This window comes from Erpetoichthys calabaricus, chromosome 9 (genome assembly GCF_900747795.2).
Source record: "Erpetoichthys calabaricus chromosome 9, fErpCal1.3, whole genome shotgun sequence".
NCBI lineage: Eukaryota > Metazoa > Chordata > Cladistia > Polypteriformes > Polypteridae > Erpetoichthys > Erpetoichthys calabaricus.
This window is the reverse complement of record NC_041402.2, coordinates 119,192,074-119,216,200: the sequence shown is the minus strand read 5'-3', so window position 1 is coordinate 119,216,200 and position 24,127 is coordinate 119,192,074. Positions and strand designations below refer to the sequence as shown.

At 38.5% G+C, this 24,127-nt stretch overlaps 1 protein-coding gene across 4 annotated transcripts in view; it reads left to right on the top strand.

Annotated features, from left to right (window-relative positions):
* LOC114658069 (fatty acyl-CoA hydrolase precursor, medium chain-like) overlaps nucleotides 1-24,127 on the top strand; it is a 169,105-nt gene that overhangs the window by 128,299 nt on the left and 16,679 nt on the right. The window contains exons 6-9 of one of the 4 annotated variants that reach the window (XM_051931463.1): nucleotides 4,907-5,011; nucleotides 5,476-5,577; nucleotides 6,322-6,465; nucleotides 22,970-23,044. The exons of 2 other annotated variants lie outside the window; for them this stretch is intronic. In XM_051931463.1, coding sequence (XP_051787423.1) covers nucleotides 4,907-5,011; nucleotides 5,476-5,577; nucleotides 6,322-6,465; nucleotides 22,970-23,044 — 426 coding nt within the window. Of the gene's footprint in view, nucleotides 1-4,906; nucleotides 5,012-5,475; nucleotides 5,578-6,321; nucleotides 6,466-22,969; nucleotides 23,051-24,127 lie in introns of all 4 variants that reach the window. One more of the 4 variants, XM_028810100.2, reaches the window with a different exon arrangement.

Sequence of the window (24,127 nt, the reverse complement as noted above, 5' to 3'; positions counted from 1 at the left end):
CATATTTTAAATAAATCGGATTAAAGACATTTACATGACATATACAATTAAAAAAAAACACTAGGGAAGGTTTACCAAGTAAACAATGTGGTTTTTCAATTCATGGATTTTCTTTTTGTAAGATACTACACACCTGCTCTTCAGCGATTCCAAATATTTTAACATTTTTTTTTCTTCTTCCTCTGTTTTCCAAATCTGTTAGTATATTCTGAAGAATTTTAATTTAATTTTAAAAGGTGTTCATGCTTTTGTCAGGCTGTTGCCATTTGTTCCAGCTGTTTAATGCAAGGTGTGAAGATGTGTTTTATGCCATACAGTTGTGCTCCAGTCATGTTAATTTTACTCTCAATTTGACTTTGTTTTTTTCTACCATATGTTTAATATATATGAATAAGCATTTCACTTGATCCTTTATTATTTACTCTGTATCATTCATGCTCTTTTGTATTCATTCATTCATTCATTCATTTCTTATGTATCCATTTCAAGTTTAATTATCAGCTTCTTCAAACTAGGACCAATTTTCTGTATTTTGCACAGCTCTCGGGTGATACTTTATAGTTGGTGCTTATATAGCAGTTTTAGATGGGGATGACAAAATAGTCTCCATTTTTGTTTAATGCAGTGAAGGCAAGGAATATTTCCAATTGGCCTCACTAGCAGCTGGACTAGGAGTTCATCCACTGCCAGATGAAGAGCACACATGGTGTGCCACACAGGTGGCGCAGTGGTAGTGCTGCTGCTTTGCAGTAAGGAGACACTGGAAGATTGTGGGTTCGCTTCCTGGTTCCTCCCTGTGTGGATAGCGCTTTGAGTACTGAGAAAAGCGCTATATAAATGTAATGAATTATTATTATGGTGGGTTCCTACTGCAACTGCATGTGCCAGGCATATCAGAGCCGGCAACGAGATCTGTGCCTGTCTACTCTTTATCCACATTGGCCTATAGCAACTTTCATTACTTCACTTCACTTTTTTTTTCTTTGGCAGTTCTTTAAGAACATGTAGTTTTTTGAAACTAATATACTGTATGCAGTAAAAATCTCACCAGGAATACCAGAGTATAGGATATCTCAGCTAACTGAAGAATTGCTAAAAGAGAGTTCTTCAAGCATCCCTCCCTGACAAACAGACAAGACCGAATTAATTTTGCACTCAAACCATTTCTGTGTAAATGACGCCCCTACAAGCGCTTGGGGATTAGAGTAAGGATGCACAAGTGACTTAAATTAGTTCACATTTTACAAAAGTAACTTGATGCTGATGGATCAGTGATGACAAATAAATACCACCATTGAAACAGGTTTCAGTATTACCAGAAAGTCCTTTTCTGACAGCTGTGGACTATTATTTAACCAGTGAAGGGATGCATTTAAGTGACTGCACACTTGACTGATAGCAGTCGGGTAAATATCACATCCCATGCTAGTTAAGATGTAGTCTTGCAACATTGTCCTGAATATACAGCAGCTACCGACTAGGGCATTTACTTCTTGCTGTCCTGTTATGGTTTGTGTCTCAAATTTATAGACTATATTTTGAAACACCAGAGGCCTCATGCATAACGCCGTGCGTAGAATTCATACTAAAACATGGCATACCGACAAAAGTTGAAATGTCTGTACGCACAAAAAAATTCAGATGCAGAAAACCGTGGGTAAGCCAACTTCCATGCACTTCCATTTCCTGGTCTGCGTGAAATGTAATGCATGTGCACGCGCCTGCCATCCCTCCCAGACTCCTCCCAGAATTACGCCTCTTTGAATATGCAAATCAATATAAATATTCCCTTAAGTTCAGCGTTCTGTGAAAAGACAATGGCAAAAGCACGGGGAAAAAAGACGAATATCAGTGAATGCCAAGTGGAGGCAATGAAAAAGTACTATTTGTTGGTTTAAGCAGTTGTATAAACAACAAAAGGAAATTGATTGAAAGTTCAAGTTCAGAAAGTCAGTCAGTGCCTGAAATAAAAAAGAAGTAGTCAGATATCAAAGTCGCTGTGAAAAGGCGAGTAGTAGCCCATCATCTGGGTATCATATGGAAGCTTATTAGGGTACAGAGAAAAGAAAAAATAGGAATACAGTGGAAAAAAGCTCAAAATGTCAACTTTAATCTTGAAATTTCCTCTTTAATCATGTAGTTTATTTTTTCATTAAAATAGAACATAATAAACTTAATCTTAAAATATTTGAATTTACTAGTTTTTCAAATCCCATCGTAGCTAAAGTAGCATGTTAAATGCTTCGTATTCTATGTGTTCTTCTATGTACTTGTGATAAGAATTAGTCTTCAGACATCATAAAGGTTTGGGGCAGCCACCCATAAAGTTTTGAAATAGGTGAACAGAGATATCCACAAGACAGAGTCCAAAACAGAACTGAATATTTGGAGATAAGATGGCAGTTTTAAGGGCTGGGGAGGAAATGATGTCATCTAGTCCAGAACCGGAAGTGACATCATCAGAATCCCCGGAGCCGGAAGTGATGTCATCGATGAAATAATTTATTGCAGCAGTACTGTCTCTTTCAAACGTACTAACTCCCCATTCCTGTCCTTCCTTTTCTTTCTCCAAGTAACCAATCGCCACACAGTCAGCTCTTTAAAGAAATTCTTCAAAACATTTAAGGAACATTGAAATATATTTGTAGTACATGTTTAATCATTCCATTCATCTATCCATCCAGGGTTCGTGCCTGTCCCAGGAAGCATACAGTGCGAGGCAGGAACAATCCCTGAACAGGGCACCAGTTCATTGCTACCGCTGTCCACCATGTCCACATGTTTAATAACAGTATACATTATTTAAATGAAGTTAAAAAAGTATCTGTAAAATGTAATATATATATACTTTACTGCATTTCATTTGAAAAATTATGTCAAGAGCTCCAAGAAGATAGCGCCTGGAAATCTAAATCGACTTAGAAGCCAATCATCATCGTCTGTAAATATGTGCTGTCTTCTATTGAATTTAGTTCCTTTATTGTTGTTGTATGGTACATTGAGATTCAATAAGCACATTCTCCATAAACTTATTTTCCTATAAAATGGTAAAATAACAAAACAATAATAATAATAATAATAATAAATGTAATACGATAAAAAAATGAAAAAATATACAATATGAAAGCATAAGTGGTTCAGGTTGTGCAATATTACAACAGTAATGCATGTTTACAGTGAGGTAATTGTACTTGTAAGTACAAACAGTTCTACCGTGAGCACTTGATGGACTGATTGAGTGCATTTATAGCCTTTATGCAGGAAAGGCTCTGATGTGTTTGCCAAATGGGAGAAGTTCAAATAGATTGTGCCCATGGCTGAGGCAGCATGTACTAGAAGCTGTATCCCGATAATTCTCTCCGCTCTTGACACAATCTGTGGTAGAGGTTTCTGATCAGCTGCTGTAGAGCTGTGATTCCACACTCAAATGCAGTGGGTTAAAATACTCTGCGTGATTCACTGAGGGTAACAACACTAAAGCAGCAATTGTATTTGGAATAGTTTGGCCATTCCGTGCACCATTATATGGTTACGGGTTGGTTACAATCAGATGCCTTAAACTAAAAAACAATATGTGATTAATGTCAGTGTGTTTGATAAAGTCACATCAAGGATGTGAATCTAAAAAATAAAGGGAAGCCACCAAGGAACAATAGCACTGCATTGACGCTGGAAGCTGCCAGTTTGCAAAACCGAGCCGAAAACTTGGGTATACTATGGTTTGAGCTAGCATGAGACTGTGTGTGGCTTTATGCCAAGTTTAGTTTTTATACATTGCAATGTGATTGTGGAAACGGGTGTACTCAGCATTTGTGTGCGTACGGACTGTTTATACATGAGGCCTCACCTCCCTGATTGCCTCTGTTTGAAATCACTTCTCAGTGTTTTAAATGTATTACATACCACACACCTGTACTGGCCAGTATGATTTCATATCACTACTAGAACCAGCTTTCTTGTCATTGACTCCATGCACCCCCTCCACTTCTCTGGATGGATTATAACTTGGAAGGTTTCCCCCTAAAAGTGTAAGTGCATCAGGAGTACATGTAGTGTGATGAGATTTATTTGCTCACATTCTGATGTACTGAGACTTCCCAAAACTTGATAAAATCTATTCAACATTTGCAATGAGAGAAAACCCCTGAGCATCTCTCAAACTCAAAATAATGCAAAGAGAGCAAATATATATATTTACTGTCAAATGCTTGCTTGCATGTGCTAATCAACATGCAACACATCACCACTCTCACATTTACAGTATGTACTGTATGTGTAAATATAAATCAACTTCTATCTCTCTTTCTGCTCTGACGTTTCTACCAGTCAGCATTTGCCTAATTCACTTGTTTGTTCTAGACTCATCAGGGTGTGGTACAGAGTAACATTTAACCTCTAAGGCAGTTCCATGTCAAGTTTCTTATTTACTTTAAGAGTTTGGAATTATACAAAATCTCAACACTGCCAGGATGCCAGGTCAAGTTATCTACTGGCTGCTCCTGTGACATCCTTGAGTTCCAATCTGCTTTTCAATAGCCAGGCTTCCAGTGTTTACCCAGGCAGAGTTAGGAGCCTCTAGAGGATTATGTCCCAGGCCTTTCTCCATTAGATAGTCATATACTGACTGTCATAACCTCCCTCTCTCCAGGGGTCTCTCTTGTCATAACTGGACCTACCACCACAGGAAGACTTACCATCAAGACTAATAAACAGTTGGTCTGTCACTGCTATTGTGTGTTTCTCATTCTTTCTCTCTTTCTTTGAGACTGGACCCTGTTTTTTGCTTATTCCTTACCCTGTTCCATTCCACTTGTGCTTTTAGTAACCTCTGGCCAGGTAGACAAACCTCCGTTGTGTTTTTCATTTTTCTTTTTGTTAACTTCATGTCTGTCCTTTTCTATTGCAGATATTTTCCCCATTATCTTCTGGTTTATTCCATAAGGCAATATCTCAGAGTGGAACTGCAATGGTATTAGGAATTTTAAATGAAAATATAGATCCAGTAAAAAAGGTAAAATATGGCATTTCAAACCCATATTTTAATTTGTATTCATCAGATTTTAAACCTTTGTTATTTGTATTAAATGTGTCAGAGGATTTATTATTGTCAGTTCACATAATTAATGAAACAAGGCACTAGCCTTCTTTAGAAATACTTTGTCTGTAAAAAGTACTATATTTTTCCAAGATATTCATAAAAATTACAAGAGATCTTTCAGTGAGTTATTTTTTTTATTAAATACTGTAAACTAACACACTTCCTGGCACTCCATTTTTGTTGGCATGGTCAATGTGATACCATTATGCATTTTTTGGCTTGAATCATATTTATGAACCATCAGTTTTTCACATGCTAGGTTACTAAATGCACTCTCAGTATTATTCAGGATTAAATAAATTTAATTTCTTTATCTTGCATTGGTTTCTAGACAAAAAAGCATGCTTAGAATTAACATTATATTTTTTACTATGTAGGCAGTTGCTAACATGACTGCATGTGATGATGCAGACTCACGGTTGTTTGTGAAATGCATGCGAGAGAAGACTGAAGAAGACCTTTTAGAAATAACAAAAAAGGTAGGTCCTAATAACAATAAGAGCATTGATATTATTGCCATTGCTTATATTGATATTGTTCGTATTACAAAATGTTTGAATATAACATAACAAATTAAATAAACCTTCTTATCATTTATTTGATTGATGTTATATGTACTTTACCACTGCACCACACTGCCTACACATAGGTGCCAGATTATCACCACACTTTATCACCTAACCAATGGAGACTTTACACTTACAAAGCACATACTCTACAAACAGATCTCCTTCCTTTATTTTTATTATAATTGTTATATATTTATTATTCCACTGTAACATACTGTTATCTGTGCATGCTCCCAACCCCCTCCTCCTCCTCCTCTTCATTAAGACAGATGCTAATCAGGTTAGCATTATGATTGAACTTCTATTTAAAAAGTACTACTTCTTCATTATTACTATTTTGTTTTATAAATACTTCATCGTAAATAAACATATCCATGCGCATTCATCAATATTTCATTACAGATTTTTGTGTTTTTCATTTTCACTTGCTAACTAAAGAAAAACTGCTACCATTTTGTAAAGTTTATTTAAATCAAACTACTTGCATTGAACTTGCTTTAAAACTTTGAAATATACGGTACCGTTAATTTTACTCTCATTGGATTTTTAGTAGGCTGCATGTTGGAGTGATGTCTTGTATATATTTAAGACAAATAAGTGCAGGTAATTCAACTTGTGTAATGCATTTTTGGACAATTTGCCAATGTTTTTCAGTTTACAACTATGATAATTCCAATGACAGTCGATGGTGTTTTTCTGCCAAAACCACTTTCTGAGATGCTGAAATCCAAGAGTTTTCATCAAGTTCCATACCTTTTAGGAATCACCAATAATGAAGTTGGCTGGCTGCTTGCAAACGTGAGTATTCAATAATAATAATAATAATAATAAATTTTATTTATATTGCACTTTATATTTTAGCAATCCCAAAATTCAGATGAGGATATTTAACTTAAAGAACTACAATAACATTCCAACAAGAAAAAAGGGGCAGTAATGCCACATTTGCCATTTTAGGTGAGCATTTCAGTAGTTTAACATATTTCCACCTTTAATTTCTTAGTATATACTGTAAATACAGAACATAAGAAAAGTTATGCTAAAAGAGGGTTGGGGGTACCAGCAGGTGCTCTTGAGGTAGTTTACCAGTTTTTATGTAGGCATTACTAACCTGGAATAGGGAACTATCATGAGGGAACCATTTTTCCATCATAGGGAGCACATGGTCATGTAAAATGGCCTTATACTTTTGGGTCATTATTAAACCATGCAAAGTAACTGCCGGACCTAATGACTCCCATAAAATGATTGGCTGTACCTTTACATAAAGAGACATTGTAGGCTGAAGGTATAATTTTTGGCTTTTTCCAAACATAAACCCATCCAGATGTGGAAAATGTGATTAAAGATCACTCATGAGTAGTGTTGTAAATCAGTACTAAAATTCTGACATCGGTATCAATACGCCAAATCCCTAAATCTTAATCCAGCCTCGTCATCCTGCCACTCTATGCACCACTTTGCTCTTGATAGCTGTGAATTTCCATTTGCATTGAAGCAATAAGGTCTTTGGGGTCTCCATGAAGTTCACTTTGAAGCATGTAGTTTCATTAAATCCAACGGTGAGTGTTGAAGGAACAAGGTGTTTGAGTGGAAAGGTAATGTTTACTTTCAGTACAGACGTTCCTGAAAAGCTGGTACCGTAATGTTTTAAAAGTTGGGGTTTTCAGTATTTTTCCAGTACCATTTTACTGTGCAGCCCTGCAAATGGGATAATGGGATAGTAATATCCATCCATCCATCCATTATCCAACCCACTATATCCTAACTACAGGGTCATGGGGGACTGCTGGAGCCAAACCCAGCCAACACAGGGCGCAAGGCAGGAAACAAACCCCGGGCAGGGCGACAGCCCACCGCAGGGATAATAATATATATATTATAATTTTTATCTTTTCTTAGGAATTCAGGCAGTGGGATTGTTGGGGGGGGGGTTGCCTGATAATGACCGCTGACAGAGCAAAAACTCCAAGGGAGCAGGGGCTAAGCCCCCAATACGTGCTGAAGCTAGAAACACCCTGGGTCCATGTTTGGTGTTACTTACACCAGATTATGTGTCTCTTAACATTGGCATTGGAGGCAACCAGTTTTTTTTTTAACTTTTATGAGACTGAAACAGTTTTCTCTTAAATTGGGTTCATTAATAACAACTTTGCTAAAAATATGGCATAATATGGAGAAACATTTAGGCCTTTGTCAATGCCTACATTCCTTTACTTCCATATTTCATAATCCAGCCTTGTTTATAAAGGGCAGTCCTATTTCTTTTCCAGATTGGATGGTATTTGGTATTACCACACTTGACAACATTTTTGATGACCCAGGGTTTCAGATGTTCCAATTGCTAATGTCTGAGTTTTCTATTTCTTCCTCTTCTGTTTTCATTTATCCTCAAATTAGGTCTGTTCTTAGGGCTCACTGTGTTTTATGTGTTGCCTTCTGTGTAATTTCATGCTTTGCTATCCTTTATTTGTTCTCCATCCTCTAAAATAAAGATTGTCTCTGTATTAAATGCGACCCTGCGAAAAGCCACTATTAAAATATTCTTATTGATTAATGAGTAGGGCGGCATGTTGGTGCAGTGGTAGCACTGCTGCCTCGCAGTAAGGAGACCTGGGTTCGCTTCCTGGGTCCTCCCTGCGTGGAGTTTGCATGTTCTCCCCGTGTCTGTGTGGGTTTCCTCCCACAGTCCAAAGACATACAAGTTAGGTGGGATTGGCTCCAGAAGACCTTGTGACCCTGTGTTAGGATATAGCGGGTTGGACAATGGCTGACTGATTAATGAGTGCGATTTTCTGTCTTTCACTGTTCTTTATTGGAATACTTTAGTATCTAAGAACCCATCCATCCATCCATCCATTTTCCAACCCGCTGAATCCGAACACAGGGTCACGGGGGTCTGCTGGAGCCAATCCCAGCCAACACAGGGCACAAGGCAGGAACCAATCCCGGGCAGGGTGCAAACCCACCGCAGTATCTAAGAACCCCAATTATCAAAATAAACAGTTTAAATTTGTATACAGTACCACTTATATTTGATATCCTGGCACTTTGCTATGGACATTTCTGCTGACCCATTGCACTCTCTGTTTATCTAAGTCCTTATAGGTACCTTTCTTGGAATGTCCCACAGTTATGGCCTTTCAAGTGTAATGTCTAAAGGTTTCTTTCATGTGCTGCCACAATATCCCCCACCCCGCCTCATATTTTTCTCCTCTTTAACTTTTTTTGCTGTCTCTCTATCTCCTTTTCAGCAAAGGTCCAAGCACAATTGCTGCTAAATTGACTTTAGCCTATTCTGGAAATCTCCTAGTTGCTATCCTTTACTTTATGGCAAGCCACTTTTTTAATCATGTATTATTTAAATTATCTGCAGCATAGATTAATGGCGTTCTCAACATTTAAATTTTTTTTGCCTTCTTCTTTGCTTCTGACTTAATATATTGTGCCTTCCACCCCAAGGCTATCTCTGTTTATAGGCTAGGTGTGGGAACTCAGGCCAGTGGATTTAGTGCCGTTGGATCTATGTTATTTTTTTTTCCAATGAAATTTTTATTAAACATGTTCAATAGATTCATAGCAAAATAATATGAAAACTTTATTTTAATTTTTTTAACAACAAAGAGAAAGAAAAGCGAAAAAAAACAAATATTCAACCCCTTTACACCCACCTTTCCGTCCTTCGTGGCAACTAGGTGCCAGAACCTTAGAAGAAAGTGTCAGAGGCATTTCAGGAACAGAGATGACAAAGTGGGTCTGGAGCCAAGCCAATTAAATGGCTCATGCGGGGGGTTAGATATAATATATGTGTAATTTTGATCTCAGTGTGTTGGTCTCTGGAGTTATTGAATGGCTTTATAACTATGCCAAATACATAATTCCAGCACACTGTTGTATGGGAAGGACAATCATGAGACGATACACTGGAAAGTGTTGGGGCTTTATAAGAAGCTTTGTACTGCAAAGAGTAGATAGAGGCTACAGATTTAGTTTTAGAGATTATGAAAACTGCAAAAGTGTAAAGTGGATGACGGATAGGAAAGAAGTGAGAGAGATTTCATACCTTCTAAGCACAGACCTCAGCTTTCAAGAGATGGAACAATTTGAGTCCTGAGTCATTGAAGATGTCTTCTAATCTGCAAATACCACTTCTAGACCAACCAGGAAAGAGAATTGGCTTGTCACCTATATTTAATGCTGGGTTATTAAATGGAGGTGTATGGAGATGCCATCATGGAAGTGGTCCCAATATTGTCTCAACATGATGCCATAGCTGAAGAGAACTGGAATTAAGGGGGGCTGTTTTGTGGGGCAAAGATTTTAATCTGCATGTCATAAGGGAGTTAAGAAACAGGGTTATAGAAGACACAGTTTTGCTTGTTTTGTAGCAAGGATGGGGGATTTGACAGAGAGTTGATTCAGTGATAAAATTCAAAATCAGGATAAGAGATCCTTCTGTCCAATATGTCACAGAGCAAGGAGGAATATTTTACAGAGAGCCTTCTGGAGTTCCATAAAAAAAGCAATCATAGGCTGTATTTCAGACCAGAACTTGGAACATGGAAATAAAGGGAGCATGGAACTTATAAAGTTAACATGGGGCAATATTTTTGTTATCATTAATAAAGGTTTAAAATGAAAACATAGGGAAAGGGAAGGCCATGAGGTTATGGAGACTTTAATGCCCTTCAAAATGCAGCAATAGTTAGAGGCAGTAAGATTATACAGAGAGACAGAGATGTTAATTTCCAGATATCTGAAAGTCCCTGCCCGAGGTATAGAAGGAGAAAGAAGCAGTATAGTTGATTAAGGGGAAGGAGGGAGGACTCAAGAAAGGACAGAGCCGGTTATACTTCCTTAGAAGGCTGGTGTCCTTCAACATCTGCAATAAGATGCTGCAGATGTTCTATCAGACGGTTGTGGCGAGCGCCCTCTTCTATGCGGTGGTGTGCTGGGGAGGCAGCATTAAGAAGAAAGACGCCTCACGCCTGGACAAACTGGTGAGGAAGGCAGGCTCTATTGTTGGCATGGAGCTGGACAGTTTAACATCTGTGGCAGAGCGACGGGCGCTCAGCAGGCTCCTATCAATTATGGAGAATCCACTGCATCCACTAAATAGTATCATCTCAAGACAGAAGAGCAGCTTCAGCGACAAATTGCTGTCACTGTCCTGCTCCACTGACAGATTGAGGAGATCGTTCCTCCCCCAAACTATGCGACTCTTCAGTTCCATCCGGGGGGGTAGGGGGGGTAAACGTTAACATTTAACATTATACAAAGTTATTGTCTGTTTTTTACCTGCATTATTATCACTCTTTAATTTAATATTGTTATTGTATCAGTATGCTGCTGCTGGAGAATGTGAATTTCCCCTTGGGATTATCTATCTATCTATCTATCTATCTATCTATCTATCTATCTATCTATCTATCTATCTATCTATCTATCTATCTATCTATCTATCTATCTATCTATCTATCTATCTATCTATTAAATACAAAGTTATTGTCTGTTTTTTTACCTGCATTATTATCAATCTTTAATTTAATATTGTTATTGTATCAGTATGCTGCTGCTGGAGAATGTGAATTTCCCCTTGGGATTATTAAAGTATCTATCTATCTATCTATCTATCTATCTATCTATCTATCTATCTATCTATCTATCTATCTATCTATCTATCTATCTATCTATCTATCTATCTATCTATCTATCTATCTATCTATCTTATTCTAGTTGATTTTGTAGCCAGACAGGGCTTCATAGGTATGAAATAGGTTAAGTACACTACATAGGATATGTCAGGTGGTATATTTCCAAAATATAACAAAACATTATTTGCATATAAATAATCTTTTTTGGTAATTCTTTGTATACAGTATACACTGTATGGGGATGATATTTTTAGAGTTACGGACAGCTGCAGCAAGAAGCTCCAGATAGAGACTGAAAAGAAGGGGGCCTTCTTTGGCTTCTTTGAAAATACAAAAAGGCAGGGAAATTTCACAGAAGACATGGATGAATAGATGGTTTTAACGAGGTTGTCCCCAAAACCCATTTTACTCAAGACCCACTACAGGAAGCTATGATTCATTCTATCAAATGCCTTCTCTGCATCTAAAGAAAGTATTGCAGGTGGTAGTGAAAAAGATCGTGCAGTGTGAATGACATGGGAAAGGTGGCGTGTGTTGTCAGTTGCATGTCAGGAATTAATAAAACCTGTTGGGTGAAGATGAATGAATTTATGCATCACCAACTACATCTGACAAGCAAGTACTTTACCCAATAGTTTGTCTGAGTTCATTAATGAAATTGACTGATAATTTTCACATTCTGTTGTGTCTTTACTTTGTTTGAGCAGAAGAGAGATCATGATCATCCTAATAGACTGGTTAACATTAGAATATTAGAACAATCTAGATGAGAACAGATGATTCAGCCCAACAAAGCTCTCCAGTTCTATCCACTTAATTCTTGTAAAATACCATCAAATGTAGTTTTAAAAGTCCCTAAAGTCCTACTGTCTGCCATGCTACTTGGTAGCTTATTCCGTGTGCCTATGGTTCTATAAATACTTCCTAATGTTTGAGCGAAATTTACCCTTAACAAATTCCTAACTTCATCCCCTTGTTCTTGATGTACTCGTTTTAAAATAACAGCCTCAGTTCTTTGTACTAATTCCCTTCATAATTTTAAACACTTCAATGATGTCTCATCTTGATTTTCTTTTGCTTAAACCAAAAAGGCTCATCTCTTTTAATCTTTCCTCATAATTCATCCCCTGTAGCCCTGGAATTAGCCTAGTCACTCTTCTCTAGACCTTTTCTAGTGCTGCTATGTCTCTATTGTAGCCTGGAGACCAAACTGCACACAGTATTCCAGATGAGGCAGTACATTATAAAGCTTGAGCATATATATTAAAAATAGCAGCGGCCCTAGCATTGACCCCTGTGAAACCCCATTCATAACATCAGCCAATTCCAATAGGGTTCCTCACACTATGACCCTCTATTTGCTGTATCTGAGCCATTTTTGCACCCATTTATAAACAAAAGTATGAACTCCCACTTCTTTTAGTTTGATGACCAACCTCTCACGTGGCACCCTATCAAATACTTTCTGAAAATCAAGATAAATAATATCATATGCTTCAATTTGATCATATAACTGTTGCTTCGTAGTAGAATTCTGGCATGCTGGTAAAACATGACCTCCCTCTTCTGAACCCATGCTGACTGTTCAGTAAAACACCTGTTCTTGCTATGTGTTGCTCAATCTGTTCCTTAATAATTCTTTCCATTACTTTTCCTGTGATTCTTGTTAAATGTACTGGCCTATATTTACGTGGATCATCTCAGTCACTCTTTTTAAATAACGGGATAATATTTGACAATTTCCAGTCCTTTAGAATTTCCCCAGCGCTATGATTTCCTAAATATATGTGTCAAGGTACCTCCTTAAGAACTCAAGGGTAAATATTATCTGGTCCTGGTGATTTGTTTAATTTCAGCCTATTTAATCTATGCAGTACTTCTTTCTCTACATTTTCCAAATCACTCAGTACCTCCTTAGTAGCCCTTTTTACCGCTGGGAGGTTATCTACTTCATCACATGTAAAGACCTCAGAAAAATGCAAGTTTAGAGCATCTGTTATTTCACTGTCCGTATTTTTTTAAATCCCCTATTCCTGATTCACCTCCTCCTTGACTGTTCTTTTACTAGTAAAATATTGAAATAATCTCTTTGGGTCATCTTTCACCTTATCTGCTATATTATTCCTCTCTAACTGGCTTTTAGCTTCCCTAATATACTTTTTAATGATTGCCCTCATGTTCTCATATGCCTTATGATTCACATTGAAGTTATTAATCTTAATAAACTTTATACAGATGTTTTTTTCCTTTGCATCTTCTTTTTGAACTATTTATTAAACCACTTAACAGTTTTTTTTTAAATTTTGTACTAATTTCAAATTTAGGTATGCACCTCTCCTGCATTATAAAACCTTTTTAAACCTGTAACACTGCTCCTTGACTATCTTCACAAATAAAAAAGCTTATTGCAGTCCATCCTCATTACACTTTGCCGCATCTCCTCAACATTTGCCCTACTAAACTTAAACATTTTTAGTCTTCTGCACTCTTCAAAAACACAGAAAAGTTTATTATATTATGATCACTTGACCCTAATGGTTCAATTGCCACTACTCCCTCAATTCTGTCCTGATTATTACAAAATACTAAATCTAGACACCCCCAACCCCTCCCCCCCCATGTTGGTGTTTTAACATACTGTGTTAAAAAACAGTCACCGATTACTTCTAAAAACTCCTGATTTTGTTCTCTGCTGTTTGCAAGGGTTAGGGTGAGAGAGAGAGATGGCAGAATTCAGCACACGGAAGAGGGCAGTGGACAGGTGCTTCCAAAAAGCAGAAATCATCCATCCATCATCCAACCCTCTATATCCTAACTACAGGGTCACAGGGTTCTGCTGGAGCCAATCGCAAGGCAAGAAACAAACCCCAGGCAAGGCACACACACACACACACCAAGCACACACTAGGGACAATTTAGAATCGCCAGTGCACCTAACCTGCATGTGTTTGGACTGTGGGAGGAAACCGGAGCAGCCGGAGGAAACCCACACAGACACGGGGAGTACATGCAAACTCCACACAGGGAGGACCCGGAAAGCGAACCCGGGTCTCCTAAGTGCGAGGCAGCAGCGCTACCACTGCGCCACTGTGTCATCCGCTGAAAACATTTCTTGTAGAAACACATCAGGACCTGAAGACCTCAGAGAGCTCATCAAGTGCAAAGCCCCCTGCACTTCACCTTATACTACTGGCGTCAAGGGAGATAGCTTCATTGTCAGTGAGGTCCAAGGAGTAAAGACCCTTTAGGAAGGAGTCAATAACTGGAGACAGCGTAGAATTTCATGTATATAAATAAAAAAAAAATTGAAAGAGACAATTGCTTATTTCACTAGGGTTATTTAGAAAGGAGTCCCATCCTGGTTTTGATGGTCGAAACTGAAAAGAAAGTGTCACAGTTTTTCAGTCTAAGAGCCAAACATGTACTTGGTTTAGAACAAGAAATGTAATAATAGGCCCAGTTGTGATGGACCATAAACTTTGCACAGCACAACGACAAACAGTTCACTGCTCTGGCACTGTCAATGAGAGTCTCATACATCCAATCCACCACATTACGGTAGGAACTCTCTAAATGAAAAAGCAAGTTGACAGGACTTGTGCGCCAAGTCACAACTAAAAGCAATTGTGGCATCACAAAGGAACCCCTTGTTGGCAAGCCACACAAATGCCAAGTGCTGGATATTTCCAGTCTTAATTGAGATAAACTCCTCTAATTTAGGCTCTAAGTAGTCATGAAACTTCGAATTCTGCAGAGGAATCTATTAAACTTCCATTGTGGTGCTTGTGGGTACAGAGAAGGCAGGTGTAATTCTAAAATGATAGATCTATGACCCAACAAGGAAGAAAGGAGGAGGTCAGCATTGGTTACACAGGGTGCCATTGATTGGGAAAAAAATATATAGTTTGGTTGAGACTGGTATCTGGAGAAAAACAATCAGTGACCTCTAGCCATTAAATTCATTAATCCAAATTACTCAATTAAGATAAGATCAGCAGTGAATTTGCAGAGTGCCGACGTAGAACGGTAGTTATGATGCCCCAAAGAATGGAGGAGATCTGTCCAACAGAGAGTCTAATACAGATTTAGTATCAGCACTAGCAATCTAAACATTGCCCTGAAACTTAAGATTTTGATTGGGTATGATAAAGTGAACCTTGAAACAGTGTAGGGCCATACATTACAATTAAAGCGATTTTTCCCTCCAGTCTCAACAAATCTTCTTGCATCATCTAATTTTCAGCTGTAAGGACCTTATTACAAGAATAATAACCGCACATCTATTAATATGAGCTGAAGATACAGTAACCACAGTGTATTATCTGGAAGCAGCATGCTGAATGATAGGATGTAGTAAGTGTGTTTCTTGCAGAAATATAATTTCTAGTTTCTTTCTACTGTACTGTAAACAGAAAGTCAGCTATGTATTTCTGTGTTGTGGTAATGGACTGAATGTTCCATGTGCAATGGTCAGATTAGCCATATTCAGAGGGAAAATAAAAAATGCAAAGAGAAGAAGCAAGTAAGTGAGAGAACAAGGTAGATAAAATCTCTTCCAAACTATAATCATAGTCCGCAGACACTGCCCTCTTACGTTCTGTCTCCAACCTGTCAGGGCTCCTACTGTCATCCTGAAAACCCTTTGAAAATTATAAAAAATATGTGCTCCATTTACTAACCATTCCACTAACATTAAAAATATAAAATCACACCTTTCAAAATGCACATCAGTGACTGAAACACTCATCCTTCCTAACCCTGTCTCACAAATATGAAGTTAGGTGATAGTGCAGGGAAATCTGGGAAGCATAATCCAGAAACCGACTGTTGCACGAGAAAGTAAAAGGAACATAATGGGGAGGGTGGTGATCTAAAGTGGCGCCTGGCATCTGAAGGCTGATTGGTGCATAAAAATCACACACACTGACAAGACCGCACTATAAGGGAAATACTCCAGATGTCTGGAAATCATACAAACGCTGGTAAGCTTAGAAGTTGTAAATAACATGGTTTTTCCCATGAGATAATTTCAAATAGGATGGAAATATTAGAAAGAATTTAATGCCTAACTCCCTCTCTTTCTGACTTGGCACATTCACTGCTCATCTCGTATTTGCAGTGATTCTACTGAAGTCTTGAATGAAAGATAGGTGAAAGCACAAAGACCAATCTTCACAAATTAGTCCGGTCTTTGTAATTCAGAAAATTTAAAATAAAAGACCATGGATGTACGTGAGGTGTCTTGCCTGGTGTACATCCTCTGGCATCTCTCTATCTTTGAATCAAAGTCATTTAAGTCTGGAAAGATAGTCAACCATCATTTTTTCAAAAAGGATAGTGTGACTTCATTAGACCAAAAATATGGAAAATATCCCTGTATTCAGCTTCAGTGAACATAACTGTGAGAGTAGTGATCTTGGCTCATATACTTTGAGTTTCTCTACATGGCAACATGTGACCGTTTTTGTTATGAGACCTTCTCGAAGCACTCATAGCAGGGACATTTGAGTTCAAGTAAGTGTCAGAGTTATTATTTTAATCTGATTTTGAAGAGGTGATAAAGTTCTGATGTTTTTTATGGAGTTTAGGCAGAGGGCAAACTTAAAACACAGCAATCACCCTCAGATGTCACATGATTCCCTGGGAGATGGGTTTAATATTGTCCTAATATAATGTACTTTACTGTGCTTTGCTATGGTTGCACTAGTCTTGCTGAAGCCTGATATATTAAATACACACTCAGTGCTGGTGCAAGGTTATTTTGTGCCTTAAGTCAAGCTTATTAGTGCACCAACCGACTGTTCTGTAGCTAACATCCCTTATGATCTGCACTCTAGGCGAGTGTCTAATTCACCTTTAATGGTGGCACCAGCGCTGTATACACTTGGAGACAACCATGAGTGAAATTCACTTAAAACTAGATTGGAACAATTAGACAGCTCACTGAGTGTCACTATCCTAAACCAATCCAAAGCCTCATGTAGGATGCACTCAAAAAAGGTAAGGTGATTTTGAACTGCAAAGATCAGAGGTGTTCTCGTTAACCTGGTTTGACAGATGACAAGCTTCAGTTTATGACAAATGTCTACAGTCGAAAAGTTTTCTAAACAAAAAAACCCTATTAGACATATACAGTAAATGTGTGTTGTGTGTGCAAGGAACACATCACACATTTTAAAAATAAACATAACCTATTCTAAAAATAAACATAACCTGTTACATTGGCATTCAGTGGCATCAAAGGATGAGAGATAAAAATGAACGATACTGTATGTTGACATAGGTACTACGGGTGTTCTCTGTTGTTCACCGTTACAATGTTAGTGTAGAAGTCAATGAAAAATTGAAAGTATTTGCAGCTATTCTTCTGAAAATACGAACTGTAAAATATGCATTTGAAGTAAACAGGGTGTCACACCCCATCAAAAGGACTGCTGTTAAAAGATTTGATAACAAAGAGCCCCAGGAGATGCAGTACTCAAAATACCCGTATCTGCCTAACAACACCAGTAAGTGCATAAATGAGGCTGTGCACCATCAATCTTCATGTCTAAATGAATGAATAAATAAATTTAACATTACTGCCTAATTGGAAATGCAAACATGCCATGACGAAATAGCCACCGTGTTTTAACATGTTGTATATCCATAGACAGCAATGTTAATTTAAACTCTATTTGCTTTTGTTATGTCATATAGTGTTGTATTAGTTAAAATGGCAGAAAGATATCATAGTACACAGAATCACTTCTCTAACATGTGTAGCTGCGGTGGTCTATGTGTGTGTGCGTGTGTGTCTGTCTGTATGTCCTCAACTGTTGTAGTGCTCATAACCTTAAGTTACATTGTGCTACTGAGCTCCTGAACAGCAATTTTAGCTTTTTATTTTCTCTGTCTATTATTTGCTAAGATTAAAAAATAAACAAATCAATAAATCTACCATTATTGTATGTATAAAAGATTGTGATGTTTGACTCTCCTTTCTAAATCAATAAAGAACATCAGAGATGAAGACAAAGCTGGCTGTAGATCCAACCTTCTCGACCCTCATGAAAAAGTTTTGAAGTAAATGTAAACAAAGGTGATTCACCTGTCAGAACAGGCAAAGTAGTTCCTGATTTATTTTATTTCCTCTGAGTTACATCTACCTAAAAATTATACTTGTGCAATAAAGGGCTTTCTTGGCAATTCACCAAACTGAGCTCACAAATATCAGAATATGTAATTTTGTTCAATACCATGAGGAGGAGGAGCTGGATGAACACAGGGAGTATTATAAAATGTCAAATAAAAACACATGATTCTTATTTATCCCACTGAACCTAATTACAATGTAAACTTATCCCTTAGCTAATGAGGTAGAGTATTTTACAAACAGGAAAATCTCAAACACTTTGTTTTTACTGCACATTCTCCTTATTTATTGTTTGGCCATAATAACCGTCTACTCACAAGGCTTTCATCAATTCTGCTTTGTTAACTTAGGCTGAGAGAGCTCCTTTGGGGAGTTATTCTATGTGTTGATTGCTAGTTCTAAGGTAACTCTTTTCACAGAGGCTACTAGACCAAAGAGCCATGATCAGCCTGCTTTTTATGCACTGTTGATGTCTGTCTTACTGGTAAAGCACCACACTTTCTAATCTGATCCTGGACAGTCTTCTTGCCTGCATGGAAGTCAGAATTCCCGATGCTTTCTACTTCCATTTAGTGAACTGAATGAGTAAAGACAGCATCCCAGTCTCCCATGCCACCTCACCAATATGGGACTCTAAGGGAATTTAGTTTTAGGTCATATCATTCATATACAGGAGCTGTTCTTCTAAATTGTTTTTAGGTTAATCCTCTATTTAACTATGCATATTCTTTTCTTACTGTTCCCCTAATTGTATGATGTCCATTCACTACCGTGAACCAATTACACTTACACAGCAAAATACCTGAATTAATAAAAAATAATGTTGCACTATATTGAAAACAATATCATGATACTGTTTCCTGTTTAGCAAATATTTCATCTAAAAAATTAATTTCCAGAACTGATTTTTTAAAAGGATTAACATTTAATCAAAACTAATGGGAGTTTTACTTACCTCTCCTAGCAACTAATATGGAAAGTCAACATTTTGGAAAAACTAAGAATTTGAACACAGTTTTTTAAAGTAAATTCAATTTATAAAGAGAAACATATTGAGAGACCTGTTTAGTCACAATCTATAGCTTCATGGCTAAGTTTCAGAGGAGATTCTCAATCGCTTTCTTACTTTAAAACTCTTGGCACTTTTCTTTGTAACATCGCACCTTTCATAGATGTCTGACTCTCGGCTGATCAGCAGAGCTGCAGCTTTATAACCATCCATCAGTATCTAATCATTATGTAATCTGCTATGGTTGACCCCTTCTTACAAATTCCGGAGTTACACAAATTAGTAATCTGACCCACTTTTAATGACCATGCTCCAGAATTCCACAAGTACAGTTCTGATGTGACCCAAATAATAAGCAAGTCAAATTGAATGTACCCTTACTGTGCTCATGTTTAGGTGCTAGGCTAAAATTTCACACTGTCTTGATAAGCTTGTAAAATCCATTAGAATAGAATAGAATGCCTTTTATTGTCACTATACACATGTACAATGAGATTAAAAGCAGCTCCTCCAGTGCAGACATATATGTAGAACACAACAAATAAATAAACAAATGGTGCAAAAAGTTGCAAAAAAAAGATCTGCAACGCTATATACATACCCTGTATGGAAAGAATAAATAACTATTGCACATTATTTAAATAATGTAAAAAAATATTGCACAATAATGGTGATCATGTGCAGTGTGTAGTGGATGTTGGATCCTGAGAGTAATGATATTGTACAGTATACAGATATTGCACAGTTATTATCAGTACCATTTAGATATTGGATATTGCACAGTTGATGTACAGAAGGAAGTCCAGGGGTTTGGGGGTTAGACTGTGTAGTCAGTGCATGTGTGAGTTTAGAATGGTTATTGCTTTTGGGAAAAAAATGTTCTCGAGTCTGTTTGTCCTTGTTGTGATGCAATTGTAACGCCTCCCTGAGGGCAACAGGTCAAACAGATCAGAGCCACGGTGGGAGCTGTCCTTGATGATGTTTTTTGCAATGCTGAGGCAGCGGGAGGTGTAAATGTCCATCATGGAAGGGAGAGGGCAGCCGATGATCATCTGTGCTGCCTTTGCTACTCTCTGAAGCCTCTCCCTGTCTGCTATGGTGCAGCTGCCGTACCATACTGTGATACAGTGCGTCAGCAGGCTCTCGATGGACGAGCGGTAGAAGGTCAGTAGCAGGTTGGAGTCCAGGTTGTGCTTTCTGAGGACCCTCTGAGCCTTTTTGATGACTGCTGTGATGTTGTCTGTCCAGGATATGTCAGCGGAGATAAGGACACAGAGAAACCGGAAGGTATGGACCCTCTCCACACACTCGCCGTTGATGTAAAGTGGAGCTAAGTCGGTTCTGTGCCTCCTGAAGTCGACAATGATCTCCTTGGTTTTGCTGGTGTTCAGAGCCAGACTGTTCTTTGAACACCAGGCTGCCAACTTCAGGACCTCCTCTCTGTAAGCTGCCTCATCTCCCTTTTAGATGAGTCCAACCATTGGAGCCGGTTGGTAAGAAAGTCTTTTATCCAGACACATGTGAAAGGGGGGAGGCCAAGAGTGACCAGTTTGGTGATGAGAATGTCAGGAATGATTGTATTAAAAGCTGAGCTGTAATCCACAAAGAGCATCCGGACGTAGCTCTGCTGCTGCTCTAGATGGTTCAGCACAGAGTGGAGAGCTGCAGCGATGGCGTCTTCTGTGGATCTGTTCGCACGATATGCGAATTGGTAGGGATCAAAGTCTTGAGGGAGATAGTCCTTGATGTGCTGGAGAACCAGTCTCTTGAAGCACTTCATGATTACTGGAGTGAGGGCCACAGGGCGATAATCATTTAGGCTGGTGATGGGAGACTTCTTTGGCACTGGAATGATTGTGGCTGATTTTAGGCAGGACGGAATGACTGCCTGGGCTAGGGAGATGTTGAAGATTTTGGTGAAGATAAGGGTGAGCTGGTGGGCACACGCTCTGAGCACTCTACCAGGTACTCCATCTGGGCTGGCAGCCTTCTTGGGGTTCACTGCCAGGAGCACCCATCTGACATTGTGCCCCTTTACAGTGAGTGGAGTGGTGCAGGAATGAGGGTGGGAGCAGGGCTGGAGCAGGTGAGTGCTGCTGTTGTGATGATTCAAAGTGAGCAAAGAAGCAGTTTAGCTCCTCTGCTAGCTGTGCACTCAGCTCTCCTGTTGTTGCATCACAGCCTCTGTAGTTTGTGATGTTTTGTATTTCCTGCCACACCTCCCATGTATTGTGGCTGGACAGGTGGAACCCTATGCTCCTCTTATGGTCCATCTTGACTTTTTTAATTCCACTTTTCAGAGCGGCTTGGGCAGTCCTGTACAGAGCTGTGTCACCTGACCTGAAGGCAACGTCGCAGGCTCTGAGAAGTATACGGACCTGGCTGGTCATCCAGGGTTTCTGGTTTGGGAAAACGCGAATGTTTTTGTCCACAGTCACATTTCCGATGCAGAACCTGATATAGTCCAGTACCGTTCCTGTGAATGTTATCAGCTCTTTGTGTTCAAATATGTCCCAGTCTGTCTGTTCAAAGCAGTCCTGTAGTTTGGAGAGTGCATTTTCAGGCCAGGTTGTAACAGTCTTTATGGTGGGCCTGGCACTGTGTCTGAGGGGGGTGTAGGCTGGGGAGACCCGGAGAGAAAGATGGTCAGACTGGCCGAGTTTGGGGAGGGGTATGGCTCTGTACGCATGCTTGATGTTGGAATAAACATGATCCAGAGTGTTCTCCCCTCTAGTAGAACACTTAATATGTTGATAAAATTTCGGGAGTACAGTCTTCAAGTTGGCCTTGTTAAAGTCTCCTGCAATTATGTGAGCACCATCAGGGTGGGCTCGCTGCTGTTCATTAATGGTGTCAGCAGGAGAGAGAGCGCCATGTTTATATTGGCATCGGGTGGAATGTACACAGCCATGACAATCATTACTGTTAGCTCTCTCAGTAGAAAAAAAGGCCGGCATCTTACAGACATGTACTCGAGGTCAGGGGAACAGTGTTTGTCTATAATTGTCCCGTTGTTGCACCAGTTCTCATGCATGTAAATACAGAGCCCCCCTTCCCTGCTCTTACCAGATTCCTTTGTCCTGTCCCAGCGGAGCAGAGTGCGAACTATTACTATGTGAGAATATTTAAATAAGGTTTTGATTCTCATCTGTTTTTCAGTCTTGAAATGAGTCTACACTCTGTTATCCAGCCTTTTATGTTTCTTCTGTCCCCTGTGCTTTTACACTTAGTGCTTACCTTTCTTTACAACAATCTGCCTTAGTCCTTGTACAGTAGTACATCTCATCTTTTCACAGTTGCCTTCACCAACTATTAATTACACATTATTCTAGTTAACTGTTCTTGTTTATCACATTGTAACATAACTTCAGGTATTCAGATATTCATCCAGTGACTCAGCTCAAGAAAATATCATTCTTATACATTGTGGATGTTGTGCCTACTTATTGTCCTCTCCCAACCAACAACACTTAAAGAATAAACTAATTTTCATTTCTTTTGCAGACCCTTTTTCCTCCTGGCTGGCAAGAGGGAATTGAGAAAGATGTGGCAGTTTCACTCCTGAATAAAATTTTCCCACCTGAAGTGAGTCATTTTGTATATTCAAGAAAGGTTTCCTATTGAAATAGCTATAATGTGTAAATCATTTTATTTTAGCCACATTGTATTCTAAATGTAATCATTATAATGGATGGCAATGATGTCTGCTTAGATATAGTGTATATGTTCTCCCTGTGTTCCTGTGAGTCAATTTGGCTCCTTTCTGTAATCAAAAAACCATCCAATAATGTGAGTTCAGCTGGTAAGACTGCTGTGATGGATGCTAAAACAAGGGACTCTATAATGGAATAATTCTAGCCATACTGTTATGTATTAGTACTGCATCTTAAAGTTCTTTTTTTTTTTCGAGTCAGTTATTTCTTCACAATTATGCTACATACAGTATTAATTTGCCACAAAAAATTGTGTTCTAAAGTGAAGCATTTTTTCTATATTTTTAAAATTCTTTGACATTCTTGCAGCTTGCAATGGGGCTAATAGATACACGGGTCCATTGGTAAATAAAAAAACCTTAAAACTGAATAATTCTTTGAGTGAAAAATGTTACTGAGTATCGATCCAAGTTTTCAGATTGCGCACATATTGCAAAACAGCGTATCTATGTAATTTAAAGAAGGTAAAAAAGCAAACAGCAACCCATTGTTGCGAGATTCAGCTATTTTAAAAGCAGGCTTTGCTCCGTTGCTCATCATCTTCTGTGGCATATTTCAGGGCCAGGGCCATGGATTTACCTCAAAAAGTCAGCACCAAGCACTGCTATTGACACTGAATATTGATACCGTGATGTGAATTGCTGTCTGTTTTCTGTAGACATTGAGGCAGTAATAACTGAAAAAGGAACATTTACAATTGCTTATATTCTTTTACTGTACCAGGAGGCCTCTTTCATCATGTGGCGACATGCATTCCCACCTCATTCTGCTCACCCCCCTGTATGCCACTCTTTCACATGGCTACCCTATGCAGCTATGTATCAGGAGCACAATCTCAGATGGCCTTTTTCTACCAAACATGTGAACTGTACTAGTAATCTGTCACATGAGGTACGGTCAACAGAGCCTTCAAACAAGGTGATAGTTTATAAGCTCAGTAAGTGCTGTG